The following is a 21,794-nucleotide window of genomic DNA, read 5'->3' as shown; positions in this document are numbered from 1 at the left end:
AGTATATATTTAATTCAAATGAAGAACATCAATAAGAACTAAAAAGAATTGTAGACACTTTTGCAATCATTCATTCATTTTTAAAATTTTTTCATTTACAAATTTAAATGAACTCAGTGAGAGTTAAGCATCTGTGGTATTCAAAACCCCGAGCTAAATTATATCACAGAGTTAAAATGTATATTATATATAGGTGTGTATATATATGTATATACACATGTAATGGATAATATATTTCATTCCTGCATTTAACTTAGTAAGAAAATAAGAGACGTGTGAAAGGATAGATATAGGCCATAAGTAGTTCACTTTGATCCTACACATTTTCCCCTAAGTTGTCTCTAAGGTCAAATGTACAACCATTTTATGCCTATTTGCAAAATTTTATATAATTCATTGACCAGAAAATTAAATATCTTAATTGAAACCATAACCTGAAGAAGGTATTTTGTTGCTTACATTTGGACCTGCATGAATTCCTCTAGGATTATAGTTTGAAATATTTTAAATAATAATATGTTCTGAGAAAAATTCATATATGAAGTTTGTTTTGAAACCCTTCAGTGACATCTCTATTGAACCAAACTTTCATGTCAACCCAAGGTTAAGAGTCTCTTTAATGTCAAGAAAAGCTAGAATACCTTAACTGCAGGACAAAGACTGTATAAAGCAGGAGACTCTACACCATTCTCCACTTCTCAGGTGTAAGCCTCCCTGGGTGTCCAGTCTCCAGGAGGATATCTCACTGCAAATTGTTTCCCTATCCAGGGTGGTGTTCCCTTTAGCTGCGATCCAGGTTTCATATGTGTGAGACACACAGAGCTGTTCTGCCTGCACCTTGTCATGTTGGCTTAGTACAGATATTTGTAAATTATAAACCATTTCTATCAGTGTGCATGTATGTGTGTGTGCAACTTACCATATGAATATTAATTTCTATCTGTTTCATCACCTTGGAAGCTAATAGAAGCCCAATGCAGCATATTTCTGAATACCTACAGTAGTCTGCGTACAATTGGCCAATCTCTGAAATCTGACTTTCCCAGAATTTTACCCCCACAGACTATCTCATTATTTCTAGCAGAAATTATATCATTATTTGCAGCAGCATCTCAAATTTATGGAAGAAATTTCTAATATAAATGTTCAAAAAGAGCCCTAACCAACACTATTACCTGAGTACATGAAATGTACACTCCAGATGAAGCTTAGATCCACATAATTCTTGTGGTCCCTCTGTAGGCTATTGCAGATGTTGCTTGCAAAATCAAGGACTCAAAGAGAAGATGTATAAAACATGAAGGTTATTTCTGAAATTATATGTGCAGACCAAAACACTAGAACTTCTATAGCATCAGCCCTTGACAATGATACTCAAGGGCTAGGTCATATTGCCAAAGGCAAGATACCTGTAGAATCACAACTGCTCATGAATACACAGCCTCAACCAAGGCTGTGATACATCACATGTTAATTAAAACCTCTCTAGTATGTTGATTCTCAAGAACCCCTTTTGAGAATAGCGTGCTGACTTTAAAGTTGCAATGATCTCAGATATAATATTATTTGAATCTGTGTCACTCTGTGTCTCTAGAATTCCCTGTAAAAGCACTTCGGGAAACATCTGGTATAAAGCACTAGAAATCAGAGTCCAAATCCAGCCTAATCTAATATGGAGTCATATTTGTTCTTCCTTATTGCATGTGGAGACTGCAAACATCTAGAGAATTAAGACACTTAAGTGGCATAGTTATGTCTTACCTAGAGTCAACCCTCTTCTTACCTATTATTTCAGGAGTAAGGTCTTAACAAATGTTAACTTTTACTAAGCTTATGAATGGGTGATCATTAATAATAATCCTATAGCTTTCATAAAGGGAATCCATAATTTTTAATTTCTACATCACTTGGGATTTTCTAATGTTTTGTGGAGATTCTGCCTTAGATAGCTAAGGGGAGGGGAGAATTGGGAAGTCTTGATTGTCATCATAGAAAATTATATCAACAGGACTGGGATTTATTCCACCAAGGAGAAATTATGTTCTGAGTTAGTTTTTTCAATACTTGGGTCGCTAGATGCTATCACGAATAACACTGCATCTGCCTTCATAGCTGTTGAGTTTAAGGAATTTGTAAACAAGAATTTTATCTGATCTAGACATACAGTAGGCATTTTCACTATATCATTTTTGTTCCTACTTAATACAACTCCAAACATTAAAGTTTGTGAAGGGAAATTCACCGTTGCACTTATTGTAGGGGATTTATTTATATTTTAGGAGAGTACAGAAATTTCAGGGGATTGGTTGTGTGAATTAAGACCTTTCACTCTAGGGCCAGTCTTCCAAAGCCACATGGATAATGATTGAAAATTGTTCATCTCTGCAGGCAATTTAGTAGCCTACATGAAATCACTTAGTGGTCTGAATTTAACTCCTGAGGGAACAGTCATGACTGATGTTTGAACAAAGAGGACAAGAGTGGAATGGACCTGTTAAGTAGGAGTGAGTGAATTTCTCCTATGGGCATGACAATGTTTACCTCCTGCAATTTAGCTTTAAGTGACCTAAGAGTTTTAAAATGGAGAAGGATGCTTTGTTCAGTGGAGGCATACGGGGGATAAAGCAGAGTTTTATTTTAGTGAATACACAAGAATAATTCTCTTACTATTTCTCCATTGCTGGCCTCATATCGTACATCAATTAGAAATGAATACTATGATGCTTTTACTTCGAATCTCCATATTTTCTTTATTATACTTGATTAAGTGAACTACACCATACCATTTACTATTTTGTGAGTCACAGAAGAAGGCAAATACAAAGTTGTATGCTTTCTATTCTTTTATATTATTTCAGGGAAAACCTAGTTGGAGTTAGTAAATAGATGGATCTTATAAATTCTGAGAAAAAAATTATCAGAATAATCTCTGGGCATTCTCAAGGTACCGTGTTACCTATGTGTCATTCTTAATATAATTTTTAACATACATCACAGACTAAGTCTTAGCAGTTTGTGGTTATTCCTGTTTCAGCATAATGTGAATAGTTTTGGTGGTGAAGGGGCATCTCATTATAGAACCCTTGGGCACTACAGTGATCTGTGTCTTCTTTAAGTAACTTGGAACTCTTCTCTGGAAATACTCTAGATCCCAGAGGAAATTAGAGGAAAAGGTAGAACCCTCTCCTTACTACTGTATGTGAATGAATATTTTAATAAGCACTTAAACCAACAGCAGGTATATAATAAGTGCCCTGTGCTTGGTAAATATAAAGTAAGTGTTGTAGAACTGCTTTTGAGATAGTTTTAATAATTTATAGACCATGTTTTAAAATACAAAATCTCCTAAATGGAACCTGTTTAGCAATGTTTATAACAGGCATTACAAAAGAAGAAGGGGGGCTTCCCTGGTGGCGCAGTGGTTGAGAGTCTGCCTGCCGATGCAGGGGACATGGGTTTGTGCCCCGGTCCGGGAAGATCCCACATGCCGCGGAGTGGCTGGGCCCATGAGCCATGGCCACTGAGCCTGCGCGTCCGTAGCCTGTGCTCTGCAACGGGAGAGGCCACAACAGTGAGAGGCCCACGTACTGCAAAAAAAAAAAAAAAAAAAGCGTTATGTGACAAATAATGAAATGACACTGAAAACTTGTTCCATACGTTATTTTGACTGCGTGGTCCCAGCCCGCTGAGGGATCTTTTCAAATAGGTCTTGGTCTCTACTTGGATGTGGTTGACTACTCACAAACCAAGGTACTAGTGCCTCATGATCCATGGCTCTCTGCCAACTAATGGTTCAAATAGCAGTCAGTGTCATAGGGCTGTGTCTGTCCTTGTTGTATGATCCCTGATAATATAGATGTAGCACCAATCACAGCATCTCCAGTGGTTCAGAGGGAGCTTGTTTCTTAATTTTTCCATTTCCCAAGACCCTTATATCACAAGTGGGTACTAACCCTGATTGACCCATTTCCCCCAGTCAAGTAGAAATAGTCTAATTATTATTGATTTGACCTCCCTATATCACTCAAAACAATCTTCTGCCCAGGTCATGTTGACCAGTAGAAAGTCATCCTGGAAGCATAATTACAGTGATTATCTTGGACAATTTGTGTGACTAAAGGCTCTATTTTGCATAGAATATCATATGCAGTAAATTTCATAGAATTTTATCAATTTGTTCATATTCTAGAGAATATAAGTGTACCTAAGGACTTATAAATGCATACTTTTGAGTTATACCATCATATAGTTTTATCTCTTTGAATCTTTTGGTTTTAATTTAAAGTTGTTAGCAAATTTTTCTTATTTGTAAAAAATTCACTGGAATCTTTCACACTGAATGTAGTTATTGGATAAATAGACAATGTTTACATGATCCCCGATAGAATAGATATAACATCAGTCACAACATTTGTAGTGGCTCAGAGGAAGCTTGTTCCAATTGCTGAAAACTCCAAACACAAGTGGGTTCTTAACTTTGGGTGATGTGAGCTTCTATGGACTAAATTATGTCCCCTCAAAATTCATACACTGAAGCCTTAACCTCCAGTGTGATGTTATTTGGAAGAAGGGCCTTTGGGAAGTAATTAGGTTTAGATGAGGTTGTGAGGGTAGGGCTCTCATGGTGGGATCACTGTCTTATAAGAAGAGGAAGACAGGCCAGAGTTCTCTCTCCACCATGTGAGGACACAGTGAGAAGGTGATGTCTGAAAGCCAGGAAGAGAGATGTTACCAGGAAATGAATCGGTTGGCACCTTGATCTTGGACTCCCAGCCTTCAGAACTGTGAGAAAAAAATGTCTGCTGTTTCAGCCACCCAGCCTATGGTAATTTATTACAGCAGTCCAGATGACTAATGCATGAGCAAAGAAAGGAGTTACACTGATATATTCCCTAATTTATCCTTGATGCTTGGCCCTGCCCAGCCATGTTCTATCATATTGGCCATGATTTCCACATGGATGTGTCTGATCTCTCACAAACCTAGGTGATGGTCTCTTAAAGACTGTAACCCTCTGCCCAATAATGGTTGAATCTGCAGCAACTCATTAAATGTTTCCCAATAGATGGTTTAACACTTATCATTACTCTGTTTACAAAATATACTAATTTGCATTTTCCAAAATAATTTTAACTCAGTTTAACACAAAAGTTGATTAACATCCCAAATTCTTAACTAAGTTTGAAATGCTGCCTTACCAATATTCATTGCTTTCCAATTTTATAGTTACAATAACCAATAAAAAATCATTAACTTTTTATAACTATAATTGTTACATTATCTATACTTACATATATTTTTTTTCTCACCAGTCAACTACTTGATCTCAATCTCTAGATGAAAAATACTTATTTCTCAGTAGCTAATGATTTTTTTCAGATCTACTCACTGCTATGAAGATATTTTAGCTAACATAGTTTGCTTTACAAAATTAATGCCATTCTTATTTATATAGTAATTTTTTCAATTGCTTACACAATTTTATTAAATTTTTATGTTCTGCCTTGAGCTATTGAATGAATTTGCCTCATTTTTCAAACCTTTCTACATCATATTGTCATTTTAAAACATGTTTCTTCCAAAAATATCTCATATTAATCAATTTCTATGAAATTTATCGTTATCACCTTTATTATTAGTTAGTCCTTATTAAAAGAAAACTATTTTATATTTTTAAATATTTTTACACATAGATTTATAGTTAAAAAGAAAAATGGGTTTCTAGTTTCTTATATGGTGCTACTGTCACAATATTTTACTTGGTTTCTGAGGCACATAGTTTTAAAAAGGTGTAAAAAATAATTTGATGTGAATATAATTAATATGTTTTCAAAAACTGTATAACTAGGAAGTTTCACTTTTTCTTCTGAATATCATTCATAATTGTAGCAACTCAACTGCAATACTAAGATAGAAGGGCTATCTATCTTATCAAATGTTTTAATATGCAGTGTTTTTTAATTTCTATATTATCAACCATTAAATTTTTAATAAACATTGAACACATACTATTCACCAATATTTTAAAATATAATATGTGGATTTAATAAAGTGTGCATTTAACAAATGAAATCAGAATAACATTTACTACATTTTTAAATAATAATGACTTTGATGATATACCTGGAAGCTCCAAACATTAATTCATTTTCCCTGAGTACAAGGGAATTAGGCTGTTTCATTATTTGCCTGTCTAGCTAAGCTCTTAAACAAACTTCACTTACTTCATTTCAGAGATCAGATTATCCCTCTGATTTAACTTATGATCTGCCCTTTCCTCCTTTTCAACCTATTGAGTCAGAAAATACTTTGAATACTTAGGGAAGAGCTGGCAGGCATCAAAACTACTTTGAGTATCCTAAAAGAGCCACTGCTGCTGGGAGAGGAGACGTGCTTAACCTTTCCAGAAAGTAGCTGAGTACTGCTAATTAAATAACTTAAAAATATATTTTTTCCATCTTATATTATAGATTTTTTTGTGATCTAACAAAATTGGAATCAAACTTAATATTCATTAAGAGAATGAAGATTATGGTATAGCTTTATTACTATGTAACTATTTGTTATATCCAGTAAGATTATTTAACAACATGATAAAATGGGTATTGCAGTAATAAGTAATGGCACTTGGATGTAAATTATGATGACTTTTTTTTGTTAATTTACATTTTTTTTCCAAGTACTAGAAAGAAATGACAAAGAAAATACATCAAAATTTTAACAATGAGTATTTTTTCAGGTTGGGGTTATATTTTTTCCTTCATTGCACACATTCCCTAAAAGTCTTTACTTTTGAAAAACTACATTTGGCTTATTTCAGGGAGTAGTTTGAGGCTTAAGAATTGAATTTAATTGTAATTGTGATATTTGTTTTTATGAATGGTAGAGGTATCACCAAATATACTTGGTGATTGCCCCATGGCAAAAAAAAAAAAAAATCAAAAGATTTTTCACAAAATAGTGTTTATGATGCTTAAGATCTGTTGAAGAATTGTCACTGCCCTGATGGATATGTTGTATCTTTCTGAATTGGGGATGGTTTTCTCAAGAATAAATTCAGACTTTTCCTTTCATTTATTTTGTCCAGAAGAATTGCTTAAAAACATTAGTTTATTTCAGTTCAGTTTTTCTTTTTCCTTTTTCTAATTATAAGTCAAAGCAATTTTATACCAACTCGTTGAATGAAAAAATTATTAAAGTATGTGTATATGAGTTAAAGTATTTAAAAAAACAACTATCTTTTTGTGAATGCTGAGAAATTAACTGTATGCCCAGTTAATTCTTAATAATATCCTTAAATGATTAATTCATATATCATCTGCTTCAAAAAGTTGTCATTGGTCTTCTTCTCATTTGGATATGATCACTTGTTTTTCTGAAATTACAACTTTAGTTTGTATATCTTGCAGCATTTGCCAGGTTTTACCTTATCTTATAGGATTGTTTTGAGTACTAGCTTTAGATTTCAGCATATGATGAATTTTAGGGTATGACTTGGTTTTATAAATTCATTTTTGGATCCCTTTAATCTCTTCCCGGGTTCTTGAAGAGAGTATGTGTTAATATTGTTGTTTGACTTTTTGAATCCTGGGTATTTCTCATTGTTATTCTTATTTTTGTTGTTTGTTTCTTTTTATGGCTGAGTAATATTCCATTGTATATATGTGCCACATCTTCTTTATCCATTCATCTGTTGTTGGACATTTAGGTTGCTTCCATGTCCTAGCTATTGTAAATAGAGCTGAAATTAACATTTTGGTACATGTCTCTTTTTGAATTATGGTTTTCTCAGGGTATATGCCAACTAGTGGGATTGCTAGGTCATATGGTAGTTCTATTTTAAGTTTTTTAAGGAACCTCTATACTGTTTTCCATAGTGGCTGTATCAATTTATATTCCCACCAACAGTGCAAGAGGGTTCCCTTTTCTCCACACCCTCTCCAGCATTTATTGTTTGTAGATTTTTTGATGATGGCCATTCTGACCGGTGTGATATTTCATTGTAGTTTTGATTTGCATTTCTCTAATGATTAATGATGTTGAGCATTCTTTCATGTGTTTGTTCACAATCTGTATATCTTCTTTGGAGAAATGTCTATTTAGGTCTTCCGCTGATTTTTGGATTGGGTTGTTTGTGTTTTTGATATTGAGCTGTATGAGCTGCTTGTAAATTTTGGAGATTAATCCTTTGTCAGTTGCTTCATTTGCAAATATTTTCTCCCATTCTGAGCGTTGTCTTTTGGTCTTGTTTATGGTTTCCTTTGCTGTGCAAAAGCTTTTAAGTTTCATTAGGTCCCATTTGTTTATTTTTGTTTTTATTTCCATTTCTCTAGGAGGTGGATCAAAAAGAATCTTGCTGTGATTTATGCCATAGAGTGTTCTGCCCATGTTTTTCTCTAAGAGTTTTATAGTGTCTGGCCTTACATTTAGATCATTCATCCATTTTGAGTTTATCTTTGTGTATTGTGTTAGGGAGTGTTCTAATTTCATTCTTTTGCATGTAGCTGTCCAGTTTTCCCAGCAGCACTTATTGAAGAGGCTGTCTTTTCTCCCCTGTACATTCTTGCCTCCTTTATCAGAGATAAAGTGACCACATGTGCATGCGTTTATCTCTGGGCTTTCTATCCTGTTCCATTGACCTATATTTCTGTTTTTGTGCCAGTACCATACTGTCTTGATTACTGTAGCTTTGTAGTATAGTCTGAAGTCAGGGAGCCTGATTCCTCCAGCTCCGCTTTCCTTTCTCAAGATTGCTTTGGCTATTTGGGGTCTTTTGTGTTTCCATACAAATTGTAAAAGTTTTGTTCTAGTTATGTGAAAAATACTAGTGGTAGTTTGATAGGGACTCCATTGAATCTGTAGATTGTTTTGGGTAGTAGATTCATTTTCACAATGTTGATTCTTCCAATTCAAGAACATGGTATATCTCTCCATCTATTTGTATCATCTTTCATTTCTTTCATCAGTGTCTTATAATTTTCTGCATATAGGTCTTTTGTCTCCTTAGGTAGGTTTATTCCTAGATATTTTATTCTTTTTGCTGCAGTGGTAAATGGGAGTGTATTCTTGATTTCAGTTTCAGATTTTTAATCATTAGTGTAGAGGAATGCCAGAGATTTCTGTGCATTAATTTTGTATCCTGCTACTTTACCAAATTCATTGATTACCTCTAGTAGTTTTCTGGTAGCATCTTTAGTATTCTCTATGGATAGTGTCATGTCATCTTCAGTGGCAGCTTAACTTCTTTTCTGATTTGGTTTTGTTTTATTTCTTTTTCTTCTCTGATTCCTGTGGCTACAACTTCCAAAATTAGGTTGAATAGTAGTGGTGACAGTGGGCACCCTTGTCTTTTTCCTGATCTTAGTGGAAATGGTTTCAATTTTTTACCATTGAGGACAATGTTGGCTGTGGGTTTGTCATATATGGCCTTTACTATGTTGAGGAAAGTTCCCTCTATGCCTACTTTCTGGAGGGTTTTTATCATAAATGGTGTTGAATTTTGTCAAAATCTTTATCTGCATCTATTGAGATGATCATATGTTTTTTCTCCTTCAATTTCTTAATATGGTGTATCACATTGGTTGATTTGCTTATATTGAAGAATCCTTCAATTCCTGGGATAAACCCCACTTGATCATGGTGTATGATCTTTTTCATGGGCTGTTGGATTCTGTTTGCTAGTACTTTGTTAAGGATTTTTGCATCTATGTTCATCAGTGATATTGGCCTGTAGTTTTCTTTCTTTGTGACATCTTTGTCTGGTTTTGGTATCAGAGTGATGATGGTTTCATAGAATAAGTTTGACAGTGTTCCTCCCTCTGCTATATTGTGGAAAAGTTTGAGAAGGATAGGCGTTAGCTCTTCTCTAGGTGTTTGATAGAATTTGTCTGTGAAGCCATCTGGTCCTGGGCTTTGGTTTGTTGGAAGATTTTTAATCACAGTTTCAATTTCAGTGCTTGTGATTGGTCTGTTCATATTTTCTATTTTTTCCTGGTTCATTCTCAGAATGTTGTGCATCTCTAAGAATTGGTCCATTTCTTCCAGGTTGTCCATTTTTTTGGCATGTTGTTGCTTGTAGTAATCTCTCATGATCTTTTGTATTTCTGCAGTGCCAGTTGTTACATCTCCTTTTTCATTTCTAATTCTATTGATTTGTGTCTTCTCATTTTTTTTCTTGATGAGTCTGGCTAATGGTTTATCTATTTTGTTTATCTTCTCAAAGAACCAGCTTTTAGTTTTATTGATGTTTGCTATTGTTTCCTTCATTTCTTTTTCTTTTATTTCTGATTTGATATTCATGATATTTTTCCTTCTGCTAACTTTGGGATTTTTTTGTTCTTCTTTCTCTAATTGCTTTAGGTGAAAGTTTCAGTTGTTTATTTGAGATGTTTCTTGTTTCTTAAGGTAGGATTGTATTGCTATACACTTTGCTCGTAGAACTGCTTTTTCTGCATCCCATAGGTTTTGCATCCTCGTGTTTTCATTGTCATTTGTTTCTAGGTATTTTTTGATTTCATCATTGATCTCTTCAGTGATCTCTTAGTTATTAAGCAGTGTATTGTTTAGCCTCTATGTGTTTGTATATTTTACAGATTTTTTCCTGTAATTGATATCTAGTCTCATAGCATTGTGGTTGGAAAAGATACTTCATATGATTTCAATTTTCATAAACTTAACTAGGCTTTGTTTGTGACCCAAGATATGATCTATCCTGGAGAATGTGCTATGAGCACTTGAGAAGAATGTGTATTCTCTTGTTTTTGGATGGAATGTACTGTAAATATCATTTAAGTCCATCTTTTTTAATGTATCATTTAAAACTTGTGTTTCCTTATTTATTTTCATTTTGGATGACCTGTCCATTGGCTGAAAGTGGGGTGTTAAAGTCCCCTAGTATGATTGTGTTACTGTTGATTTCCCCTTTTATGGCTGTTAGTATTTCCCTTATGTATTGAGGTGCTCCTATGTTGGGTGCATAAATATTTACAATTGTTATATCTTCTTCCTGGATTGATCCCTTGATCATTATGTAGTGTCTTTCTTTGTCTCTTGTAATAGTCTTTGTTTTAAAGTCTATTTTGTCTGATATGAGAATTGCTACTCCAGTTTTCTTTTGATTTCCATTTGCATGGAATAACTTTTTCCATCCCCTCACTTTCAGTCTGTATGTGTCCCTAGGTCTGAAGTGGGTCTCTTGTAGACAGCATATATATGGGTCTTGTTTTTGTATCCATTCAGCCATTCTATGTATTTTGGTTGGAGCATTTAACACATTTACATTTAAGGTAATTATCAATATGTATGTTAGTGTTTCAGATTTCTTATTGTAGGTCTTTCCCTTCTCTTCTGTTTCCCGCCTAGAGAAGTTCCTTTAGCATTTGTTATAAAGTTGGTTTGGTGGTGCTGAATTCTCTTAGCTTTTGCTTGTCTGTAAAGGTTTTAATTTCTCCATCAAATCTGAATGAGATCCTTGCTGGGTAGGGTAATCTTGGTTGTAAGTTTTTTCTCCTTCATTACTTTAAATATGTCCTGCCACTCCCTTCTGGCTTGCAGAGTTTCTGCTGAAGGATCAGCTGTTAACCTTATGGGGATTCCCTTGCGTGTTATTTGTTGTTTTCCCCTTGCTGCTTTTAATATTTTTTCTTTCTATTTACTTTTTGATAGTTTGATTAATATGTGTCTTAGCGTGTTTCTGCTTGGATTTATCCTGTATGGGACTCTCTGTGCTTCCTGAACTTGATTAACTCTTTCCTATCCCATATTATGGAAGTTTTCAACTACACACCCTTCAAATATTTTCTCAGTCCCTTTCTTTTTCTCTTCTTCTTCTGGGACCCCTAGAATTCGAATGTTGGTGCATTTAATGTTGTCCCAGGGGTCTCTGAGACTGTCCTCAGTTCTTTTCATTCTTTTTTTCTTTATTCTGCTCTGCAGTAGTTATTGCCACTATTTTATCTTCCAGGTCGCTTATCCTTTTTTCTACCTCAGTTATTCTGCTATTGATCCCTTCTAGAGAATTTTTAAATTCATTTTTTGTGTCGTTCATCACTGTTTGTTTGCTCTTTAGTTCTTCTAGGTCCTTGTTAAACGTTTCCTGTATTTTCTCTATTCTATTTCCAAGATTTTGAATCTTCTTTACTATCATTATTCTGAATTCCTTTTCAGGTAGACTGCCTATTTCTTCTTCATTTGTTAGTCCTGCTGGGTGTTTGCCTTGCTCCTTCATCTGCTGTGTGTTTTTCTGTCTTCTCAGTTTGCTTAACTTACTGTGTTTGGGGTCTCTTTTTCACATGCTGCAGGTTCACAGTTCCTGTTGTTTTTGCTGTCTGTCCCCAGTGGCTAAGTTTGGTTCAGTGGGTTGTGTAGGCTTCCTGGTGGAGGGGACTAGTGCCTGTGTTCTGGTGGATGAGGCTGGATCTTGTCTTTCTGGTGGGCAGGTCCATGTCTGGTGGTGTGTTTTGGGGTTTCTGTGGCCTTATTATGATTTTAGGTGGCCTCTCTGCTAATGGGTGGGGTTGTGTTCCTGTCTTGCCAGTTGTTTGGCATAGGGTGTCCAGCACTGTAGCTTGCTGGTCATTGAGTGAAGCTGGGTCTTTGTGTTGAGATGGAGATCTCTGGGAGATTTTCGCCATTTGATATTACGTGGAGCTCGTAGGTCTCTTGTGGACCAGTGTCCTGATCTTGGCTCTCCCACCTCAGAGGAACAGCCCTGATGCCTGGCTGGAGGACCAAGAGCCTTTAATCCACATGGCTCAGGAATAAAAGGGAGAAAAAATAGAAAGAAAGAAAGAAGATAAAATAAAATAAAGTAAAATAAAATGAAGTTATTAAAATAAAAAATAAAAGAAGTATTAAGAAGAAAATTTTTTAAAGTAAAAAAAACGGACACACAGAACCCTAGGACAAATGGTAAAAGCAAAGCTATACAGACAAAATCACACACAGAAGCATACGCATACACACTCACAAAAAGAGAAAAAGGGAAAAAAGTATATATATCTTTGCTCCCAAAGTCCACCTCCTCAATTTGGGATGATTCGTTGTCTATTCATGAATTCCACAGATGCAGGGTACATCAAGTTGATTGTGGAGATTTAATCCTCTGTTCCTGAGGCTGCTGGGAGAGATTTTCCTTTCTTTCCTTTGCACAGTTCTTGGGGTACAGCTTTGGATTTGGACCCGTCTCTGCATGTAGGTCGCCTGAGGGCGTCTATTCTTCGCTCAGACAGGATGGGGTTAAAGGAGCCGCTGATTCAGCGGCTCTGACTCAACTCAGGCCGTGGGGTAGGGAGGAGCAAGGAGTGTGGGGAGAGCCTGTGAGGCAGAGGTCGGCGTAACGTTGCACGCTGTGCATTTTCCTGGGGAAGTTGTCCCTGGATCACGGGATCCTGGCAGTGGTGGGCTACACAGACTCCCGGGAGGGGAGTTGTGTAGAGTGACCTGTGCTTGCACACAGGCTTCTTGGTGGCGGCAGCAGCACCCTTTGCGTCTCGTGCCCGTCTCTGGGGTCCGCGCTGATAGCCGCAGCTCACGCTCATCTCTGGAGCTCCTTTAAGTGGCGCGCTTAATCCCCTCTCCTCGCACACGGGAAACAAAGAGGCACGAAAATGTCTCTTGCCTCTTCGGCAGCCCCAGACTTTTTCCTGGACTCCCTCCCAGGCAGCCGTCGTTGTGCACTAGCCCCCTTCAGGCTGTGTTCATGGAACACAACACCAGTCCTCTCCCTGCTATCCGACCGAAGCCTGAGCCTCAGCTCCCAGCCCTCCCCCTGCCCCAGCGGGTGAGCAGACAAGCCTCTCGGGCTGGTGAGTGCTGGTCAGCACAGATCCTCTGTGTGGGAATTTCTCTGCTTTGCCCACTGCACTCCTGTTGCTGTGTTCCCCTCTGCGGCTCCGAAGCTTCCCCCCTCTGCCACCCGCAGTCTCTGCCTGCAAAGGGGCTTTCTAGTGTGTGGAAACCTTTCCTCCTTCACGGCTCCCTCCCACTGGTGCAGGTCCCGCCCCTATTCTTTTGTCTCTGTTTTTTCTTTTGCCCTACCCAGGTACGTGGGGAGTTTCTTGCCTTTTGGGAGGTCTGAGGTCTTCTACCAGCGTTCAGTAGGTGTTCTGTAGGAGTTGTTCCATATGTAGATGTATTTCTGATGTATTTGTGGGGAGGAAGTGATCTCCACGTCTTAACGCTCCCAGCATCTTGAAGCTCCTCCTCTCTGCAGTAGAGTTTTGATTACCCCTTGCAGAAAGGGCAGGAGCAAACTCAGACTGCTTGGGTCTCTGCTGCATTTTAAGTCTTTACACTCCTTTTTTTTTTTTTTTCCTTTCCCTTTGTGCTTATTCTTTCACTTGCTCGTAGGATGCCTCACTTGGAAGCCTTGCACTCAGCGCTTCAGATGGAGCTCCTAGTGAGAAAAAATCAATTTTTCATTTTAGATATTACAGTTTTCATCTTTAGATGTTCCACTCGATTCTTTCTTGTATCTTTAATTTCTCTCCTGATTATGGGTCATAGTTTTTGATCTTGGGATCTCTAGGAGGTTTTAACTGGATTCTAAAGATTTTGTATTTTATGTTGTTGACTCTCTGAGTTCTAGTTTTCATAAAGAAGTATTATGCTTTGCTCTCATAGACAGTTAAGTTGTTTTTCGGTTTAGTTTGATCATCCTGAGAGTTGTTTTTAAGTTTTGCTGGGGTGGTCCTTGAGTACTTTTTACTCTGGGGATTATTTATGCCCATTACTAAGGCCTGGTCCTTCTGATGTCTAAATTTAATGATTGAGGGATTCAATTTGGACTTTCTACTGTCACTTGTAGGAATTGAATGATACATAGCCTTTTGTGGGTCTGGGAAGCATTCAGCTCACAGCTTTCCAATAACTTTTTAACCAGCCTCATAGAAGTTCATCCATTGCATGCATATCCTAGGAATCAGCATAGATTCAAGGGACCCCTAAGGTGATTTCTGGAATTACTTCTCTGTATAGCTCTCTTCTCTCTAGAAATCTGTCTCACAAATTCCTGCCTCTTTAGACGCCTTAAACACTGATCTATCACATAAATTCAGTAAGGTCACTGTCTCTGCTTTCAGTGATACACACACACATGCACACGTGCACACACACACACACACACACACACACCAACTCTATGCCATGAAATATGCTTCCCAGACAGAAAGCTGGGGCAAGCCTAGACCTTACTTTGTTATTTATTTTTTTATTTTTGCTTAGCTGTCATAGATCTGCACTGCCTATGGCTTAATGTCAGAAAAAAATATTTGTTCCATGTATATTAGCCTGATTTTCTAGTTGTTTGAGTCAGAGAGGTAATTTAGCCCTTGTTATTCCATCATGATGGAAAGTGGAAGTCTTTCTTCAACTGATGAAGAGTCATGTAACAGAGAAGCACAAACTAAATATTACATTATGAGTTAAGGCTTAATTTTTCAGAGAATATTGTTAGTGTACAACCCAGTGACAAAACTCTTTCATTATTAAAACCTGATAGAAACTGGCAAGTCAGTCTTTATGTGAGCAGTTAGATACACAGAGACTTTAAGGTGATCAAAAGTCATTAAGTGGAATTACACAAAAGGCAGTTTGGACTTACAGTTATGAGAGTCATCTACATATAGTAAAAGGTTGGAGTCAGAGAAAGCATGTTGACACTTACAGTAAGAATTCAGAGTGCAGCTGTGCCCTCATTTTAAATTTGACTCAGGGTCACTGTCAAAGAAAGACCACTGGGCTCTGTAAATCATGTTTATGACCTCTTCTAACAATTCTTGTGTTTCCATTTTAACCAATTTATTCCTGCCCAGGAATAAATTTTCTTTCCTGTCCAGGAAAGAAAATGTCAACCATAAGAATCATTAATTCTTAAAAGTAGCTTTATGATATTTCTAAAAATATCTATCACATAAGAGCAAAAAGAAAATAATATTATTTCTATGGATTGCATTACTGATGTTGGACTAGAGTTGTAAGAAAGGTAGCCCTTAATAAATTCTGGAGCCAAAAAATGGACATTTAGTTTATTTTTCCTCTTCAGTGTGGTTAAAATACACTAGATTATATGAGGAACCTAAATGTTTAAAATACATATGTACACCTTAATTTTTCTTATTTGAATTGATTCTCAGAGCATTAGCTTAAGGTATGCAATAGCTCAAATTGCAAAATTAAAAAAAAAGAATCAACTTTCGTTTCCTTCAACCCTAACCTTGAATAATTCTTAGAGGAAGCCCTTAAATGTAGCTAAGCCAAAACAAAACAAGGCAGCAATATAACCCCTGTTTTTAATGATGCCATACTCAGCAATATAATCCCTGTTTTTAATGATGCTATACTCAATTTTTATGTGAATAGCTGTTTATGAAGTCAACCTTCATTATAAAGAGATATATATAATGTTGTGTCCAATATTTAGTAAAATTTTAATAATCCAAGAAGTAATCATTAACAGCCTAATTTGAAACATTTTTGTGTTACGTGGTTGCTCTTGATTTTAGAAATAGCTGCTTTAAATGAATAGTGAGTAAATTTTCAAGTATATCTAATTTACATGTCTTTAAAATTTCCACCCCTTTAGTGCTCAATTTAGAAATGTCATTTTAAATTTTTAAAAACAATATACACTTATTATTTATATAGCTATAAGATTTTCAGATATTATTTGTATAAAAATATGTCACTGATAAAATGTATCAATTAGCTAGTGTTCAACAATTATCATCAATATTAGAGATTGTATCCTTGTTGAAATTTTAGTTTCACCATACTAGTTTCTTTAAATTGGTAGGCACTTTAGAAGATGATGTCTGGCAAAAAAATAAAAAGAAAAAAGAAAAAAAAATAGTGCTTAATAAATATTGTTGAATGAATGAATGTATTTTTAAAGGCTTAAAAAATAAATCTGTAAGTGCTGGAGTACTTGGAAATAAAAGTTTCATTGAGTTTAATTAAGCACAATTAAATACTCTGCCAAACTCACAAAACAGTTTTTAGAAATACTAGTAGTCCTTAGGCAACATAGGAGCCATTAGGTAAATTAATTAAAAATGAGGTTGAGAATGGAAATTTCAGTACAGATGCCCAGTCTACTAATTTGCTGATCATTGATGAAAACTAGCTACACATGCTGTTGTTTTTTTTGTTTTTGTTTTTTTTTTTAAAAACTGATATTTGGTATTGGTTACAGAGAATGTACAGAATTAATTCTGGTTAAATCCTTTATTTTCAAAATACGTTTTTCTTATGTTAAATTTTCCAATAAAATTTTTAATTTTTAATTCCATTTTTTCTCTTCCACAGCATTTAATGAAATGAATTGTTAGTTTCTGATGGAAGCGTTTTGATAATGAAATAGCTAACATATCTACATATTATAGAAAATGTAGAAATAAAAATGCATGTTCTCCACCATAAATGGAGGTTACAGTACTATATTCCACCATCAGACCTTAGTCATTCTGGATTTTCTTTTTCATTGATAGATTAAGGTGGCTTATTTCTCATACTTGCTTCTGAAATATTGATAGACTTAAAAATAAAAACTACAAAACATTTATCACTGTGCAGGCCTGAATTTTAGATAAATTAATCAGGAATTTATTTATAACTGTATGCTAAATAATTATAATTATTTTTCTACTTCATTTTGCAATGCAATATTCACCTTTTATTAATATATTACTAAATTTTCTTCTCAAGAAAATCAGTAGTACTTGGGAATTTGAGTTTACCTGGTACACTATTGAAAAATTGTTAAAAGCCAGTGGTATCCATTCAATCTAATTATTTTCCTTTTGATTTTTTTTTTGTTGTTGTTTGTTTAAGGATTAAAACAAGGTGAGCCAACCATGACTGGCAAAACACAGACCAGCAATGTCACCAATAAGAATGACCCCAAGTCCATCAACTCGCGTGTTTTCATTGGCAATCTAAATACAGCCATTGTCAAGAAAGTTGACATTGAAGCCATTTTCTCAAAGTATGGAAAAATAGTTGGCTGCTCAGTTCACAAAGGTTATGCATTTGTACAGTACATGAGTGAGCGGCACGCAAGAGCTGCAGTGGCTGGAGAAAATGCCAGGATCATCGCAGGCCAACCACTTGGTAAGTCCCTCTCCGGTATGGGTTTCATATTAGTGTTCTAGTCTCTGAGCATATCTGGACAAGCACTACTATTATATTTATCTCTTAACCAATTATAGTACTTATATATTTATAATTTATATTATTTTCTTGTTCTCATATTGGTTTACTTATAAGTGCCTTATTATAAGCTTGAGATCGTCTGCTTTGTAATACTTATTACCTCCACCAGTCTTAACAGGTCCAGGCAGATAAAAGATATGCATCATGTTTAACTTTATTTGACTTGCAGTGATGTCTTATCTTCTAGGAAACACTTTGTGGAGCAAAAAATAAAATAAAATAATTACTTTTTATACTTATAGCACTTGCTCTGAGGGGCTAATGTATTTTCCTCATTTACTGTTTTTTTTTTGGGGGGGGAGAAGGGATAGAAAATAGCAAAAGGAAGTAAATCTTAATTACTGGAAAAGGAATATAAACTATTCTTTCTTATCTAGGCAGGAATCTTGTATGTCATGCCTGTTCAGTCATGTGCAATAATCACATTTATGTCTGATGCCCAGGGAATAATATAGTTTTTTTTTTCAAAGAAATGAGAATATAGTCTGAAGTAAAAGGAAAATTCTTAGGAGAAAATACTTTGTAGTAAGTATGCAGATAAAAATATAAATTAGACACTTTTTTCTACATAAGGAAAAAGTATAATTAACACATCAGTGATTCCCTAATTTATATCTCTTGTGAGGTTCAGATTCTTATATTAAACTGATTATACCAGGTCTTCTTTTGGATATCCACATCGCAACTTCCTTCACCTGCATACTTCTCCATCACAATAAATGGAACCTTCATTTATCCAGTTTTTCAAACAAAATCCTAGGTATCAACCTTGATCCTTCTCTTCCCCCCACACTCCAAATGTAATCCATCATCATGTTTCTTACCATCAATATATCCCAAACCCAATCAACTTTTAAATCTATACCAATAGCCATCTTATACAGGCCACTGTTATCTCAGGTGGACTACTGAAATAACCCCCTAACTGGTCTGCCTCTTCCCAGTCCTGCCAGTGTCCCTTTAAAAACATAAATGAGATTTTGCCATTAATTTGCTCTTAAGTCTGTAATGCCTATCATTGCATCCAGAATAAGGTTTATATTCTATACCATGGCGATGATGCACCACATTACCACATCTTCAACTCCATCTCCTTCTCTCTGCCTTCTTGTACCACTTCAGTGTTGCTGGCCGTCTTGATATGCTACAAACATTCCAAGATTGTTCCTACCTCAGAGGCTTTTGACTTGCTATTCCCTCTGCTCAGAAGACAGGTCCTTGCTAATCATTCTTTCCCTGCTTTACTGTATACTGTGCTCAAATTTTACTTTCCCAGAGAGGCTTTTCTGACCAACTTATCTAAAATAAAATAGTCTTCTACCCTCTTGCCTGCACTGTCTATTCTATTATTGTACTTTGTATTTTCTTCATAGCCCTCATCAGTATCTGGAATTACATATTTTTATAAAAAATTTTTTGGCCACACCGCGTGGCTTGCAGGATCTCAGTTCCCCAACCAGGGATTGAACCTGGGCCATAGTGAGGAAAGGCCAGAATCCTAACTGCTAGGCCACCAGAGAACTCCCTGGAATTACATATTTTAATTTATGATGTTACTTCTATCATGTCCACAGACATAATAAAGATGAAGGAGCATATAAAAGAAACAAGCTATAAAAGCATAAACAAATAAAGTTAGAAGAGTGTTAAGAATGTTGTATTATCAAGTTATACAATGTAATTACGAAAAATTGGGGGGAAGGTGTGGAATTCAATAAAGTGAGAGTGAAGTCTGAGGTAATAGTCTTGAGGAAAAAAAGATGTTTTACATAAGTGCTTGCAATAAAACCACAAATAATCATTACCGTATAAGAATATAGTTTTATTTATATTTCTCCAATTCACTTTTCTATATTTTAAAGAAAAGTAATGCCATCCAAAAGACAGTGGTAAGTTTTACATATATTTTTTTTCAATGTCCCTATTCTACTTGTTTACCTTGATATTGGAATTTTCTGACCAATTTTGCTTTAACTTCTAAGTTGAAATCTCTACTTAGGGCCACATCTGAGCCAAAATCAGAGAAATACCCATTTATTGCCTCTACCCTGATTGTTATGAGATTAGTACATACTAGTAGAGATGCATTTAACTATTAGTTTTTAAAAATTAATGACCAATGTAAAGTCCAGTTCACGTGTTAATGAACTATAGATAATTTTCCAGAGTCCTTTTCCTATGTCAGGGAGGGGGAAATTTCCCCCTCTACCCTTCTTGAGTACTTGTGGGTGGGCTAGTAATAAAATTGACACAACACAGATTAACAAGAGAAAAGGGAAAAAATTGTAATTTGTGCACATGGAGGTCTCAGAAATGGGGCCTGAGAAGTAGCCAGAGCAGGCAGCTTTTATACTTTTGAGACAAAGAAACAATAATTTTTTTTTAACATCTTTACTGGAGTAAAATGGCTTTACATTGTTGTGTTAGTTTCTGCTGTATAACAAAGTGAATCAGCTGTATGTATACATATATCCCCATATCCCCTCCCTCTTGCCTCTCCCTCCCACCCTCCCTATTCCACCCCTCTAGGTGGACGCAAAGCACAGAGCTTATCTCCCTGTGCTATGCGGCTGCTTCCCACTAGCTATTTTACATTTGGTAGTGTATATATGTCAGTGCCACTCTCTCACTTCATCCCAGCTTCCCCTTCCCCGTGTCCTCAAGTCCATTCTCTACGTCTGCGTGTTTATTCCTGTCCTGCCCCTAGGTTCTTCAGAACCGTTTTTCTTTTTCTTTTTTTTTAGATTCCATATATATCTGTGAGCATACGTTATTTGTTTTTGTCTTTCTGACTTACTTCACTCTGTATGACAGACTATAGGTCCATCCACCTCACTACAAATAACTCAATTTCGTTTCTTTTTATGGCTGAGTAATATTCCACTGTATATATGTGCCACATCTTTTTATCCATTCAAAAGAAACAATAAATTTGAGAGGAATTGACAGGACAAAGAAACTTAGGTTTGGGGACTTAATTAGTAAGGAGTTTAAGCAAAGTGTGGGCTTGAGTAGCACATTAGTAAAGAAGTAAGAAGGTTTGTTTATACAGGTTTCTCTGCCCAAATTCCCTATCGCTGTCAATAAGGGTGTTCTACCTCCTGTTGTAGGGAGGGCACCTTTCACATGAGAGAGATTTATTTCCTGACTTTAGAGAGACAGAGAGGAGGGTTAGTGTCCCTCTTGCATCAGCTCTTTCTTAAGTAACTTTAATTCAAAATAATCAATATGTCAATGAGGCATATTTTGGGGCAGCCTACCCTGGCCCTAACACCTGTCACTGCTCACTAATTCACTGTCCTTTTGAGAAGAATGCAGTGGGGAAGGAGCAATACGCACACTAAAATTTAGTGTCTTAGTTAGAAAAACCCAAGGAAAAAAATGATGACACCAAATTACTATGCTTTGAGAGCCACAGAATTAAATTGTGCTTCTAATAAGATACATTTTTCATTCCCAGTCATTCTGGGATCCTCTCTCGGTTGTGTCCTCCAGTTAATCTCTGGAGCACCTATTTAATCAGCCATAATCACCCTTTCTGCCTGAATCCAAGTCAAAGACTTTATTCTTTTAGTTGAAATCTA

The 21,794-nt window shown here is 35.9% G+C and overlaps 1 protein-coding gene across 9 annotated transcripts in view; it reads left to right on the top strand.

The window, feature by feature from the left end:
* The window catches only part of RALYL (RALY RNA binding protein like), an 829,152-nt gene that overhangs the window by 300,052 nt on the left and 507,306 nt on the right, over positions 1–21,794 (top strand). For 8 of the 9 annotated variants that reach the window (XM_029223111.1, XM_029223110.1, XM_029223113.1 and 5 more), the window contains one exon: positions 17,830–18,108. The exons of the other annotated variant lie outside the window; for it this stretch is intronic. In XM_029223111.1, coding sequence (XP_029078944.1) covers positions 17,853–18,108 — 256 coding nt within the window. In that variant the 5' untranslated portion in view covers positions 17,830–17,852. The remainder of the gene's footprint in view (positions 1–17,829; positions 18,109–21,794) is intronic. 9 annotated transcript variants of the gene reach the window in all.

This window comes from Monodon monoceros, unplaced genomic scaffold (assembly GCF_005190385.1).
Source record: "Monodon monoceros isolate NGI ecotype Baffin Bay Population unplaced genomic scaffold, NGI_Narwhal_1 Super_Scaffold_14, whole genome shotgun sequence".
Taxonomy (NCBI): Eukaryota; Metazoa; Chordata; class Mammalia; order Artiodactyla; family Monodontidae; genus Monodon; species Monodon monoceros.
The sequence above is the reverse complement of the archived record's forward strand: the minus strand, read 5'-3'. Positions and strand labels throughout refer to the sequence as shown.